The sequence below is a fragment of the Littorina saxatilis genome, linkage group LG1, assembly GCF_037325665.1.
Source record: "Littorina saxatilis isolate snail1 linkage group LG1, US_GU_Lsax_2.0, whole genome shotgun sequence".
Taxonomy (NCBI): Eukaryota; Metazoa; Mollusca; class Gastropoda; order Littorinimorpha; family Littorinidae; genus Littorina; species Littorina saxatilis.
This window is the reverse complement of record NC_090245.1, coordinates 72,611,320-72,626,693: the sequence shown is the minus strand read 5'-3', so window position 1 is coordinate 72,626,693 and position 15,374 is coordinate 72,611,320. Positions and strand designations below refer to the sequence as shown.

The 15,374-nt window shown below is 41.7% G+C and overlaps 1 protein-coding gene across 6 annotated transcripts in view; it reads left to right on the top strand.

Annotated features, from left to right (window-relative positions):
• The window catches only part of LOC138977961 (uncharacterized), a 56,187-nt gene that overhangs the window by 21,940 nt on the left and 18,873 nt on the right, over window positions 1-15,374 (top strand). For all 6 annotated transcript variants that reach the window (XM_070350589.1, XM_070350567.1, XM_070350601.1 and 3 more), the window contains 6 exons: window positions 1,208-1,364; window positions 2,847-2,892; window positions 4,282-4,437; window positions 5,080-5,135; window positions 5,795-5,932; window positions 11,146-11,320. In XM_070350589.1, coding sequence (XP_070206690.1) covers window positions 1,208-1,364; window positions 2,847-2,892; window positions 4,282-4,437; window positions 5,080-5,135; window positions 5,795-5,932; window positions 11,146-11,320 — 728 coding nt within the window. The remainder of the gene's footprint in view (window positions 1-1,207; window positions 1,365-2,846; window positions 2,893-4,281; window positions 4,438-5,079; window positions 5,136-5,794; window positions 5,933-11,145; window positions 11,321-15,374) is intronic.

Sequence of the window (15,374 nt, the reverse complement as noted above, 5' to 3'; positions counted from 1 at the left end):
CGTGCTATGCAGCACAGCGAAACCACAACCGCACTAAACAGGCTCGTCAGTTTCACTCCGTTTTGCACAAGTGGCGGACTTCGGTCATTGTGAAAAAATGCAGTGCGTTCAGTTTCATTCTGTGAGTTCCACAGCTTGACTAAATGTAGTAATTTGGCCTTACGCGACTTGTTCCACATTGCAGTTCCTCAATAATCAAATCTTGTCAAATCTTACAACACACCGTAACAGATCGCATTAGATACATTTTGGTGGTGGGTGTATGTTTTATGTTTGTTTCACTCAAAGGAATTAGATAAGCAACGGTGGTGTTATCACTTTCAGTTCTCGGTGATTAATGAAAAAACAATGTTGAAAACAGACGAATGCAGGGATCTACTGGCCGAATAAAATTTCATCTCACACGGCATCATTGCAGAGCGCCTAGAACCCACGGAATATGCGCGATATAAGCCTCCTATTGATTGATTGATTGATGTTGCGATAGGCTATAGGATTAATTGTCTTTGTCAAATGTGCCGAAAGAGGCAATTTTTCGAAGTTATTTTTCTAATGCAGTCCTTGGTGCCATCGTTCCCCACACGCTGACCATGTTCGGCAGCTAAGCTTTCTACTGCGAGATCAAAATAATACGCTTCGGCGTTCAATCGGCACCCGACACCAATCGACCTCTCTGCTAATGACCTAACTCTTACTTGGTGCATTGACTCATGACGATTGCTGCAGATCTTCAAACAGGGGCTGCGCATACAATCCGTTGCTTCTTGAGTGTGTTTTGCTGATATCCGTTTAGAGCCCTGCTGGTATATATTATGACATGATCATTATTACGGTGACATTTGCTTTGTCAATGTGATATAAGATCCTCGCCTTTTCAAGATCAAATTGTTGGCATGTGTATAAATGTATTATTTCTGTATGTGTGTGTATGTGTGTGTGTGTGTGTGTGTGTGTGTGTGTGTGTGTGTGTGTGTGTTTTTTGTGTGTGTGTGCGTGTGTGCGTGCGTGCGTGCGTGCGTGCGTGCGTGCACTTGTTTTAGATTGTAAGTATCGAAAGGCGCTTAGAACTGAACTACTATTTTGGAGAACGATATATCCTTGTGAACATTATCATTATAGATTGAAAGGCCTGGGTTTTTTTTTCTTCTCAGATTCGTGGAGGTCTCAAAAGGGGGGGTTCTAATGTATTTGTTTCCACTCCGGACAGACCCCAGCAACGCCAAGCTCTCCTTCCGTGGCCCTGACCCCGGCGTCGACTTCCTAGTGGACGACTTCAAGTTCTACGAGGTGGAGGAGAACCCCTTTTGGCGCCAGGAGGCCGACGCCAACATTGAGAACTTCAGGAAAGCCAACATCGCCTTGAAGTGAGTAACTTATCATTATCTTCCTGTAATCCGTTCTCCGTCTTTTTGGCAGTTCGCATTTAAAAAAAAAATGTAAAAAGTTGTCTTTTGTGTTCTTGTTTTTCCTGATGAAGCTTCCATAAGCGAAAATTCGTACCGTCTTGTCCCGTTCTTGTATTGGTGAGTACAGTATTCCTTTGTTTTTTAACTTTGTTCATCTTACCACAGTCACTTCGTTGTTTAGAGTTCGCATTTAAACTACCCTATTTGTTTTCTTCTGGTCTCACCTCAGTTCTCAGTCCGACGCATGCAGACATTGAGGGAGGGGGCAGGAGAGGAGAGAAGAGGGGAATGACAGACAGGCACATAGACACACAGATAGAGAGAGATATAGACAGAGACATATAGAGACAGAGAAAGACAAGTAGAGAGAGATAAAGAGAGAGAGAGAGAGAGAGAGAGAGAGAGAGAGAGAGAGAGAGAAAGAGAGAAAGAGAGAGAGAGAGAAAGAACTTTGAACTTTGCACTGTATTTATTTATCGATGGTAACAGAATAAGCAAAGTATACATGCTTTTTTTCATCCGGCCCTCGCCCATTGAGGGTAACTCGATTAATAACAAGAAAAAATAGAAGTTAAGTTAGTTACAATTCAATTTATATAATTAACATGTCAACAAATTAAAGAGACATTTCAAAATGCATTATGAATATCAAGCAATGATGTAATATTATCACATGATTATTTATTTGTTTCCAAGAGAAACGGCATGTACAGTTCCTTGAAGGAAGTTTCACTGAATTGCATTTTAATTAAATCAGGAATGAAGTTCCACAATAAGGCGCCAGAATAAGAAAGACTTGATTGTAAAGGTCAATTCTAGGGGTTGGGGTAATTAATTTGTTTAGTTTTCTTGAATTATTCAGTTTGAAATTTGAGGCAATGAATGTAGGTGCATTCCCTGACATAATTCTATGCATCATTGCACCTTTGTTATAGGTCAATCTTAATTTGATAGGAAGAATCTTTATTTTTTTATAATCAGACGTAGAGAGAGATGTATTTTTTTAAAAGAATTAATTTAATTTAGAGAGAGAGAGAGAGAGAGAGAGAGAGAGAGAGGGAGCGAGAGAGAGAAAGAGAGTGATAAAGACATAGACAGAAAGAGACAAAGACAGAATTTGAGGGAATAGGTTGGTTGGTTGGTTTTTGGGGTTTAATGTCCCTTCAACAGATGCTAGCTGCTATTCGAGACCGTGAGGGAATAGAGTGAAAATAGTATTCTTTAAGTCAAGCGTGGGTCTTCCTAGAGATTCGTTGTTTAATTACATTTTATTGAGAAATATTAAATCTGTATAATCTTGAAATGTCATCACACTGTAGGTATTGTTCAATACATAGATCCACTTTTAAAATATTAATCATTTGACAACACTTGTGTATACAAAAAAAATACCGTATGTCCTGAATGCCGGTAGATCTAATGGTGTTCCCTTTGTTGCAGTGTGGCCATACCCTCTGGCGTACCGGCACAAGATGTGGATGTAGAGGTAGATATACTTGTCTGTCTTATTCGTCTGTCTTGTGAACTTCTGACAGTTGTTCTCTTATCTTCCTGGCTCTCCTCCTTCTTACCCTTACATATTTATCCACCTATTTTGATTGAGTAACTGTTCGCTTGCATGTTTTCAAAGCTGAAAACAAGACGACTTCACGGGGACATTTTTATTTGACACAAAATAGATTGTTACACTTGCAAAGCCAAGAATTAAAAAACCCGCGATGCTTTGTCTTGTCAATGTTTAAACGTTCCATAAATTAAAACCATTCTTGTTTTGGTTTATACCATCAGAGATGTCAATGTAAAATATGGGTGGTGAAATGTATGGTTTGAAGCAGATGTCACGCAGTGTACCAGTGGTTGTTGTTTGCTAACCAAAACTAGAAAAGAAATGGTCCTGCGAAGCTCAGCTTATGCAGGTCACTAGGTACATCATCCAAGTGCTTCTTCGACAAGGACTGACGCGCTTTCTTTCTTTATTTGGTGTTTAACGTCGTTTTCAACCACGAAGGTTATATCGCGACGAGGGAAAGGGGGGAGATGGGATAGGGGAAAGGGGGGAGATGGGATAGAGCCACTTGTTAAGTGTTTCTTATTCACAAAAGCACTAATCAAAAAATTGCTCCAGGGGCTTGCAACGTAGTACAATATATGACCTTACTGGGAGAATGCAAGTTTCCAGTACAAAGGACTAAACATTTCTTACATACTGCTTGACTAAAATCTTTACAAACATTGACTATATTCTATACAAGAACCACTCAACAAGGGTAAAGGGAGAAACAGAATCCGTTAGTCGCCTCTTACGACATGCGGGGGGGGGGGGGGGGGGGGGCAGAGAAATAAGGATGTGGAAAAGAAGACTTTTGGTAAGTGAAATAAAGGTGATGGATCCAGTCAGGTAGAAATAAGACAACAAGAAAAGAATTGGAAAACTGCAGGGAATAGTAGGGAGAGTTTTCTTGGAAGGAAATATAGGTGAAAGGACTGGTAAGGCAGAAATAAGACAAAAGAAGAGAAGTAAAGGGGTGGGGTAGCTCTGTGGAAACACTCCCGCCGCGTGAAGGCGACCCCATGGGAGCACTGACGCGCTAAATTGCAACATTGCTATAGATCTATTAAGAGATAAAAACATTTTTTGGAAAGGGGAATCGAGTTGAACTGCATTGCACACACAAAAACGGTATGACCATTTGTCAAGAACCCACTTTAATAAAAAAAATAAACAAAAAAATAAACATTAACAATTAAAAAAAACCAGGCGAAGACTGAGCCGTCAAGTGTAAATTAAACCCCGAAGATTAAGCAGCCTCATAGGGGATCTTGCAAGAACCCATTACTGATTTGACAGTGTTATGTATCTCGTTTCCCATGACAGGTTTCTCTCAAGAAACACTTGTTTGGTTTCGGAGCCAAGATAGAGGAGTTCGAGCTAGGACTGCACCCCAAGACAATGTACGAGCGTATTTACAACAGCTGGTTCAACTGGGCCACCGTGCAGGCCTACAAGTGGAAATTCAGCAAAGGCGAGAGGGTAAGAAGTTTTAATGTTTAGGAGTGTACAGTGGACGAAAGGGAGACGTTTAAAAAAAAGGACGGAAATAACTCTGTCGACAGGGGCACGTGTGCATTTATTTGTCCGAGAAAACGCAAGGGTATTCACTCTTTCACATCTCATGCAAATCCGACAGAGTGACTTCTAAACGTTGTCTATTGCACTTCAAGATTATGGTTTCAGACATGGCCTGGAAGTAAGCTTGATAGGGAATCCTTTTTGTATTTTTGTTTTTAGTGCAACGGTCTTTCTACAGAGCTAGGGTCCATTTTGTGACATGCATTCTGAGACCTTTTATTGGTTTTAATGTACAGTATATTAAATGAAAACAAGAATGTATTCTCTTTACTTTTATTATTAATACTCCAGTTAGATAACGATACAGACATTCACGAAAAACGTATTATCCGTTTCAGAATTTAAATCGATGTCACATCCTCTGGTTTTCAATGTTACGTGTGTGTGTGTCTGTGTGTGTGTGTGTGTGTGTGTGTGTGTGTGTGTGTGTGTGTGTGTGTGTGTGTGTGTGTGTGTGTGTGTGTGCGTGCGTGCGTGCGTGCGTGCGTGCGTGCGTGCGTGTGTGTGTGTGTGTGTGTGTGTGTGTGTGTGTGTGTGTTGCAGTATGATCCCGATTTTTCAAGAGCAACAGACGCCACGGAAGTTTTGCTGGCCAACGGGTATGGTTGCGTTTTTCTTCCTCATCAATATCTATAAAGTGTTAACATTATGAACGCTATGTTGACTTAGGTGAACCTTCGCAACTGCCTAGACACAGCGCTCGGTGGGTGTTTCTTCTGTCTTAATTCACTTTCTAGTCAAACAACTTTTCCAATTCGTGCAAGGAGCAAAAAACTTTACATTATTGGAACGTTTAATTCAGGACAAAAACGAACATTCACAAGAACCTCGACCTGGCGACCTTGAAAGTGGAAAAACAATTAAGAGACACCTCAGAAAAAATAAATAATGCTGTGACTTATCGTACAATGTGGGTGTGATGACCATTGCTTCGACCATCTTGGAGTCATCCAAGTCACAGTCTAAGATAAGTCGCATAAGCATCAGTTGTTTTTGTTTCTTGTGTTTCCACTTTAAAGGCCGATGGGTCAAACTTTTTGTGAATGTTTGGTTAAGTCTTGGATTGCACGTTCCAATCATTTAACCTGTCTTGTTTTATTGTTTGTTTTATCCTTGATTTGGAACGTAAGCAGTCTACATGTTATGGATTTATGCCAGGAGCAAACACGAGTGTGAATCCACCTTTAAGATAAGCCCCGTCCCACTTGTATTACAAGCACAGAAGATCAACTCCGGGTGCTACGCTTTGCACGTGCAGGAAGACGGTGCGAGCTCACAGCATCCTGTGGGACATAAAGAAGAACACGCCGCCGTGGGTGATTGCTCTGCGCGATGATGAGGTCAGGCCTGAGATTTCCAAGCACATCAGCTACATGATGAATCTCACCAAGGGGAAGTAAGTCTTCCTACTTCTTGCCTCTGACCTGATGCTTGTCTTGCGGTCTTCTCGTTTGCCTTGATCCTTCTGCTTGTCTTTCTTCCGTTTTCGAGACATGCATCCTTGTCATCATCCTCTTCTCTCCTGCCTCACACTAAATTATATTTGGCCGGCTGTCTGTGTGTCTGCTTGTCTGTCTATCTGTCTGTCTCTGTGTCTGTCTCTCTGTCTGTCTGTCTCTCTCTCTTTCTCTCTCTCTCTCTCTGTTTCTCTCTGTATCTCTCTCTCTCTCTCCCCCCCCCCTCTCTCTCTCTCGCTCTCTCTCTCTCTCTCTCTCGCTCTCTCTCTCTTTCTCTCTCTCTCTTTCTCTCTATTTCTCTCTCTTTATGCCTTATCATCATCATCATCATCATCATCATCATCGTCATCTTTATCATCACGTGCTGAAGTTTTCTGACCTCCTTTTGTTGGTAAGCTTTTTAACTTTTTAATTTTTAGTTTTTCAATTTTATCATTGTGTGTCTGTGCGTCCCAAGGACAGATTGTAAGAAAAGGCGTAGCCTTAAATCTTAATCCTTGTTAAATAAAGTTCAACTCAATTCAATTCTCTCTCTCACTCTCTAACTCTCTCTCTCTCTCTCTCTCTCTCTCTCTCTCTCTCTCTCTCTCTCTCTCTCTCTCTCTCTCTCTCTCTCTCTCTCTCTCTCTCTCTCTCTCTCTCTCTCTCTCTCTCTTCCTACGGGGCAAAGAATATTGTGATTATAGACTTGATGTCAAAATATTAAGAGAAAAAACCCAGAGTGAAGATGCGAACAGTATTATACGTGTTATGTCTGTAGATAAAGGGGATTCAGTGGTGCATGTGGCCAGATTCTTATATCGTGTTTTTCAAAAAAGAAAAAGTTTTTTGGACTAGTTACCCAATGTGGAACAGGTGAACGAGACGGCGATGTGTTATACATAGTTTGTGCCGTGGAATGTTAGAGCAGGTTTGATTGCCAATAATGTATGCTGGTGTAGTACCTATTGAAATTGTTGATTTTTGCGCTGGAAATGTTTGCATGTTAGAAAGAGAGAGAGAGAGAGAGAGAGAGAGAGAGAGAGAGAGAGAGGGAGAGAGAGAGAGAGAGAGAGAGAGAGAGAGACAGAGAGAGAGAGACAGAGAGAGAGAGAAAGAAAGAGAGAAAGAGAGAGAGAGTTTGTGCGGTGGAACGATAGAGCATGATTGAAAGCCAATAATGTATGTTAGCACTGTAAACTTGTTTGTCGTTGCACCTATCCATATTGTTGTTAATTCATGCGCTGGATATGTCTTTAGGTTTAAGAGAGTGAGAGCGTGCATGCGTTCGTGTGAGTATATGTTAGAGAGAAAGAGATAAAACCGGGTGATTGTCCATAAATACAAACACACGGCATGTATTACTGAACATCCCTCCCCACACCCCGTTGAAATGAACCTTGTGTGTTTAATCAATAAAAAGTCTTACGTCTTACGTCTCTTCCTACGGGAAGCTACCAGCACAGATTCTTTGAAAAACAAATATATATCCCATTTAATGAAAATAGTATGGTCTTGATTGTTATGTCCTTTCGGACACAGACACTCACTTTTAATTTATCGTTTTTGTTCACGAAATTATGATGTTCTACACAATATCCATTGTCTTGCAGAGTTGATGTACTATTGCATAGTATTCAGACTTTAATTTGATTTGCTAATTTTTGCTTTGCGCCTAGTCATAACCATTTATAAACTACAGTGTTTCTATATAATGCGCTTATGTACATCAACTTATACTATTTCACTAATTATGTATTTATGTAGTAGTAGTTATTATTGTAGATTTAGTCCCTTTTTAGGCCTAGGGCCAGGTGCAAAAAAGTATACCTATGCGGGTCTCACTGTACATAAGCAGATTTTTAACTACACCAAGAACGTTGTAACCAAGATCGTACACTCCGCTAAGACACTTTTTCTGCAGACTCAGATTGCCACTTGTTCTTCTAGCAAGAAACTGTTTGATATTTGCAACCGCTTGACTGGCCGCACTAAGGTGTCCCCACTCCCCACTGTATTTCCTGTTAGTGAGCTGCCTGATGTTTTTAGTGATTTTTTCATCCAGAAAGTAGCTGATATTAGATCAGAACTTGACACGCTAGCTGTTAATTCTGCTGCACCCACTCATGTTGATGCTTCCCCTGCCTGTACGTTTTTAGCATTCCAGAAAGTCAGTGAGAAGGACCTTAGAGAGATTATTTTGAAATCCAAACCTACAACCTGTCCACTTGATGCATTGCCCACACCATTACTTGTTGAAAACCTTGATCTTCTGTTGCCTGTTCTCACCCAGATTGTTAATGATAGCCTGTTGTCTGGTGTTTTTCCATCATTGTTCAAAACTGCACTTGTGAAACCGCTCCTTAAGAAATCCAATCTCGATGTAAATGTCTTAAAGAACTACCGCCCTGTTTCTAACCTTTCATTTTTGTCAAAGATCATTGAGAAAGTAGTTTTAAAGCAGCTGTTAGTGTATTTGAACACTCATGATCTGATCTCGCATTCTCAGTCAGCATACCGTCCTTCTCACTGTACTGAGACTGCCCTGCTCAAGGTGACCAACGACATTCTGTCTGCTCTGGATGGTGGTGATGTGTCTGTGCTCACCCTACTGGACCTCTCGGCAGCGTTTGACACAATAGATCATGTCACACTGCTGAGCAGGCTCCAGACCTTGTATGGCATCTCTGGTCCAGCGCTGGCATGGTTTGAGTCCTACCTTACGGATAGAACTCAGGCTGTGCTTGTCGATGGCCAGAGATCAGCCCCAGCCCCCCTTGTTTTCGGTGTCCCTCAAGGCTCTGTACTTGGCCCCGTCCTCTTCATTATGTACACCAAACCCTTGTCTGCCCTCATTCAAAATCATTCCGTTTCAAACCAGTCTTTTGCTGATGATACCCAGTTGTATAAGCCTAGTTCCCCCGCTGAGACACATGCCGCCATCCAGACCATTCAGACCTGTATCTTAGATGTTAAGTCATGGATGGTAGAAAATAAGTTAAAACTAAATGATGATAAGACAGAGGCACTTCTGTGCATGAAAAAGTCCACTAAGTTCCCAAATTCTCAACCTTCGTCTGTCCAAGTAGGCAATACCGACATCTCTTTCTCTTCTTCAGCTAGAAACCTCGGCTTCACCATCTCCTCAGACATGACACTCAACAAGCACATCTCCAACATCTGTAGGTCCGCATACTTTGAACTCCGCAAGATCGCAACCATCCGCCATACTCTGTCCGTTCAAACTACAAACACTCTAGTCTGCTCTCTTGTTCTTTCTAAACTTGACTACTGTAACTCTCTTCTCTCTGGCTGTCCACTCTACCTCCTGCACAAACTACAGAAAGTTCAAAATTCTGCAGCACGCCTGATCCTCAAAGCACGAAAAAAAGATCATGTCACACCACTTCGCCGCACACTCCACTGGTTACCCATCCAAGCCCGCATTGAATACAAACTGTCCACTCTCTGCTTTCACTTCTTCTCTGCCTCGTCTCCTGCTTATTTCTCTGAACTTCTCACTGTATACACTCCTGCTAGACAACTCCGCTCCTCTTCTGATAGCCGCACCCTAGTCATCCCACACACAAAATCAAAAGCATATGGACAACGCACTTTTGCATTTTGCGCATCTACTCAATGGAACTCTCTCCCCTCTCACATTCGCCACTCTCAGTCAGTACAGTCATTCAAGCGAGCACTCAAAACTCACCTCTTCCAGAAACACAACTCCTAAAGTCGCAACATTTTGCCATCCTGTTCTGTAACGGTTCCATCTCTATTCAGCTTGTTATTTTGTCTTTGTTTTAAATTATTATAAATATAATTTTTCACTGCAGTAGTCCTTTAACTTTAACCCTTAGCTGTAAGCTAGATATGCACAAGTCATGTCGGTGCCACATAATGCTGACACACATGTTCCTGTGCATAGTTTATGGATAACGTGTAGTTGGGAAGTTAAGAGTAGAAATAATTAGTATTTAGTGTAGGAGGAGGGTTGGGGGTGGGTAGGGAGGGGGTGGGTATGGTTTACTTTGAGCAGGTCGGTTTCAGTTTTTTTAATAAACAATTCTAGAGAATTGTGTATCTTATATTTGAGTCTTTCGTGTTTTAGACATTGATGCATTTAATAGTTTTAACGAGTTGCCTTTTGTTTTATCATTCTGGTGTTTATCTAGATGTGCTGTGTATCTTATAAGAAGTTCTTAAAAGTTTGAAGTTATTTTAGCACATAGGTTTTTTTTATGGTCTTAACAGTGAAACATGTATTACGTTATCATTAAGATTCATGCTTTGTTAGCACTAAGCAGTTGTTTTAATCAGTCTGGTTTTTTCTTGTTTTCATCTTATGAACATTCTAAATGTTAGACTAACTTATTGTCTTGTACAGAATAACAACTGTGTGAATGGTGCTATACTGAATGAAAGAGTGTGACATGAAGTTCTTGTAAATCATTGTAAAGAGTGTGAATGACGTTTTAGTTTAGATGTCAAGCGCTTAGAGCAAGCCTTTTTAACGAAAGTTTTTGATTTAGCGCTATATAAATGTTCTTATTATTATTATTATTATTATTATTCTGTTACCCTCGTAAAATAAAGAATTGTCATTGTCATTGTCTCTCGATCTCTCTCTCTCTCTCTCCCTCGCTACTCTTCATCCCTCTCTCTCCTTCCCACCCCGTGTCTTCGTCGTCTTCTTCTGAGACCTGTTGTAGAAAGCTCTTCCTGACACGGTAGAGTTTCATCAGGGTCAACAGCACCTCTTTTTATCCTGTGAAGCGGATTCCGTTCAGCATGGTGGTACCTTGCAAGTTAGGAGTGCACGCAGAGGGTTATTTAGGGGTCATGTCTTTACAACACAACTTTAAGATGGTTGAGATGTGTTTAATCTCGAACATAACGGTTCCTGAGCATGCAGCAAAATCAGTAAGGCGTTTCTCGATGCATCATTTTTGGGACCAAAAGTTCTTTACTCAGACGCAAAGAAAACTGTTTTGGCGTGTACTGTGGATGAGAAGTTCCGTGGTTTCAGAAAGGATGAGACTGTTGGTGAACCATTGCAAGAGCGGGTTTATATCTCCGACTCATCCCCTGACGCCGAAGTATAAGTATGCCCACAAAGATGTCCACTCGCCACATCAGCCGCTTTTTCCTTGCCGTGCCCATGTTTCAGAGTGGCCCAATGGGACGTCCAGAACGAGCACATCCACGGCCACTATTACGAGGAGAGGCTGCAGGACCCCACTATCTCCAAGAACGCCTACAGACAGGCTAAAGCCGAGGATCCCAACGGTCCCGTGCTCTACCTCAACGACTTCACCTGCGTCACTTCCGGCGCCAGCACAGAGGTGGGTTTGTTCGTTGGTTGCATGGTTGGAGAGTAATTCGGTTGGTTAGTGAGGTTCTGCACGGATAGAGCACCTTATTCGTGGATAGAGGTTTTTTTATTAGTAAGTTAGTTAGTCCGTCCGTCAGTCGGTCAGCTAGCCAGTGACTCCGTCCGTCAGTCAGCCAGTTAGTTTGGGTCGGGTTTTGTTAAGCTCATTGATTGATTCTTGCTCACGTCTCTAATGCCTTGATTCTCATTTTGTGTGTGGATTAGATGTAACAATTGTAGTGCCCTCAGTCTAAAACTGGTTTATGTGCCTGATAGTTGTTAGTAAATGATGTTGAACTATAGAATGCGGTATTAATTGATAGAGTCAACATGACTGCCACAACAACCCACCGTATCACAAAGGAAATGAGTGAGTGAGGAAATTAGCGAGTGAGTTACTTAGCTAGGTAGTTGGTCAGTTAGTTAGCTAGTTCTTTCAGGAGCGTAATGTCTATCACATCCGGGTATATCTGCCAGCGGTGTTTTGTCATCCCTTTAGATGTGCTTTTTATGAAATGGGCATTTGTAATTGCTTCCTTCTATTTGATTAAAGACGGCTTTCGTTCGCTGACTTTATAGCCCCTTCCATAATTGTTGTTTTCCCACTATAACCCCCCCCCCCCCCCCCCCTCCTTACATCCTTACTCACACATACAAACATTTGGTGCAGTTATGTCTCTGTTCATGTGCACATTTTTGTTCGCGTTTGTCTTTCGTCAGCGTTCTTTCATTTAATTTCTGAATCTCTTTCTGTCTGTGTTTCTTGCTTTCCTATTCACGACTTTTTTGCGTGACCTTTCGGATTTCATGGGGGCTGCCATTTTGTTTTCATCTCCGAAGTGTGTTCCGGTCTGAAACCGGTTTAAAACACTACTAGGCGGAAACCCCAAAACAATGACGGCCGCCTTTTTCGAAATAACATTTTCAGAGATTGTACACAAAAACAACGCCCGAACGGAAAGACAGAATGTGTCTTTCGCTAGATTGCAAGTCAGGCTTTTCACTTTTCCGATGAAGACAACCGCTGAGAGTGAAGAAACGACGCTGTTCGACTTCAAAATCTTCAGTCGCAGACGACCTTCGCTTTCGCAGTACAGTCTATGGGCAGGTGCAATGTTACTCATTTTGATCAGCTCGTTTACGTATATTTTTTGCATTCAGATCAATTAGAATGATTGGAATCAAAGCAGGAATAACTTCGGCATGCAAATGCATTTATTTGGCGAAATCAGTACAGCAGTAAGCTAGATTCTTTCCCTTCAGTTTGTTTGCGTGACTGAATATTGTCTTCAAGAATGTTGCATGTTCCTGCTTTACAAATGCCTGCACAAAAGCACACGGATGTACACGTACCTACCTACATACCCGTGCAAACAATCTACCACTGCAACACCTCAGCCCTACACATTTATCCAAAAGTTGTCTGAATAGTCAATACTGGCAATCTTGGTATTGAACGGGGAACTCTACTTTCATGGCGTATGTGGTCTAGGTCTCATTTTATACATGCTAAACCACCCTCACAAAATAAACAGCCACACATCGTGTAAGCTAATCGACAAAACAAAAACCAGACACGCGAACAAACAAAAAACGAATACTTTGATTTTCAACAAACTTAATAACAGATTTAGGTAAATAATTATGCCATGCAAGGAACATTTCGGTCGATGCTTAGATCTAGAAAAACACCAGCTCACTTTATGGGGATTTGAATAGCGCTGTTTCATGAGTTCCAGATCTAGACTGACAAGGTAGTAGAACATTTATTTTTAGCTTGCAAAATCAAACTTGCCCTGCAGTCACCTTAAGTCGAACCGCTTTCCCTGCCACCGGGGGTAGCAGTTTGGCGGGGGGAGGGCCATAGAGTCGGCACACTGGGAGTGGAACTTGACGAAATGTCACCTGGGGCCAAGTACGAGAGCTTCTCTCCGGATTGACGTACAAACAGCGTCAGGGCCGCTTCAAACTTACATACGGATTACGATTCCTATCCCCAGTTTCTCATGTTGGTAACGGTACTAACCACTGGCTATTTGTCAGATGTGTCGTTCTCCCACATTTGAACGATGCTGTAGTGCGAGCCGGTCAAAATGCCCTTTAGTTGTCAAACCACGTTCTCTTTTTCCGCGCAAACTGTTTTGCGTTCCGGACCGGAACACACTTCGGAGATGATCATTGACTATTTCTGATTGGACAATGATGCCAACGCCCACATGACCCTAGCTACAATGTCAAGGTCGGAAAGTCGTGAATAGAGAGAGATATGTATAAGTTACAGCTCCGTCCATCCATGGTATCGCCTGATATTTTGTCGAGACTGGGTCAATGAATATGATGACGTCACTCGAGGCTCTGCCGAGAGTGACGTCATTATATTCTTTCACCCCGTCGAGACAAAATATCCCGCGATACCATGGATGGACGGAGCTGTAACGTATATATGGCATGACCAAAATAAAGAGAATTTGTCATGGGATGTGGCAACAAATCATTTGAAATTCACCATGGGCAATCAACCCAAGCCTAGAAGTTGTAGAACTATATTTTGTTTCAGTCTTGGCAAGGCCAGTTTTGTCCAGTTCCGGAAAAGACATCATGAATTCATTCACCCTGCCGAGACGAAAAAAACAATTCCATGGATGAAAACGTATAAGCTTATATCCCGTGACGCATCAAAGCTAAATTTTGTTTTGAAATGTCTTCACAACGTACAGATAACTTATACCGCCATAATCGCCTTCACAAGACAGGATAAACGCACACTTTGTTTTTCGTCTGCTACAAATCTAGTCTTGTTGGTTGACGGAGAGACTAAAGCTTCAATCGTACCTTCATCAACAGGAATAAATGCTCAATCCGCTGTCAGTTCGCAACTGAACCTTGTTTTTTTTCTTTAACTTTTTGGTTAACATTGAAACGGCAATCCAAAAGAGTGTTTCAGCTGTTTCAAGACACAGGCTTGGCTCCTTCTTTTGAGTTTCTTTTCAGTCTAAAATGACACCGGAAGCGAACAAATTGTCGCGTATACTGTCGTCACAAAAAGACGTCATGACAAAGTTACACGCAAAGCGAAAGAGACTTTGACGTCATTTACTTTTGTTTGGAATTTTCCGTCTGTTCCTAGCTTGTCAGTGAAGACCTGACGTGAGTAAGCTTACCCTTTGCAGCTGTGAAATAATCAGTCTTGTGTCTCGGTCGTGTAGGTACAGAGTTTGCTTCTGCAATCATTGTGTTCGTGTTGATGACGGCTTCATAAGATTTCCATGTTCTTGTTTCTGCGGCTGCGCAAGTTATTTTGCCTAGGTCATGGCCGAACTTTAGGCCTACGGAGAAATATCGCTGGATAACTTTAGGCCTACGGAGAAATATCGCTGGATATTTTCTCCGTAGGCCTAAAGTTCGGCCATGACCTAGGCAAAATAACTTGCGCAGCCGCAGAAACAAGAAAATGGAAATCTTATGAAGCCGTCATCAACACGAACACAATGATTGCAGAAGCAAACTCTGTACCTACACGACCGAGACACAAGACTGATTATTTCACAGCTGCAAAGGGTAAGCTTACTCACGTCAGGTCTTCACTGACAAGCTAGGAACAGACGGAAAATTCCAAACAAAAGTAAATGACGTCAAAGTCTCTTTCGCTTTGCGTGTAACTTTGTCATGACGTCTTTTTGTGACGACAGTATACGCGACAATTTGTTCGCTTCCGGTGTCATTTTAGACTGAAAAGCAACTCAAAAGAAGGAGCTAAGCCTCTGTCTTGAAACAGCTGAAACACTCTTTTGGATTGCCGTTTCAATGTTAACCAAAAAGTTAAAGAAAAAAACAAGGTTCAGTTGCGAACTGACAGCGGATTGAGCATTTATTCCTGTTGATGAAGGTATGATTGAAGCTTTATTCTCTCCGTCAACCAACAAGACTAGATTTGTAGCAGACGAAAAACAAAGTGTGCGTTTTTCCTGTCTTGTGAAGGCGATTATGTCGTTATAAGTTATCTGTACGTTGTAATGACATTTCAA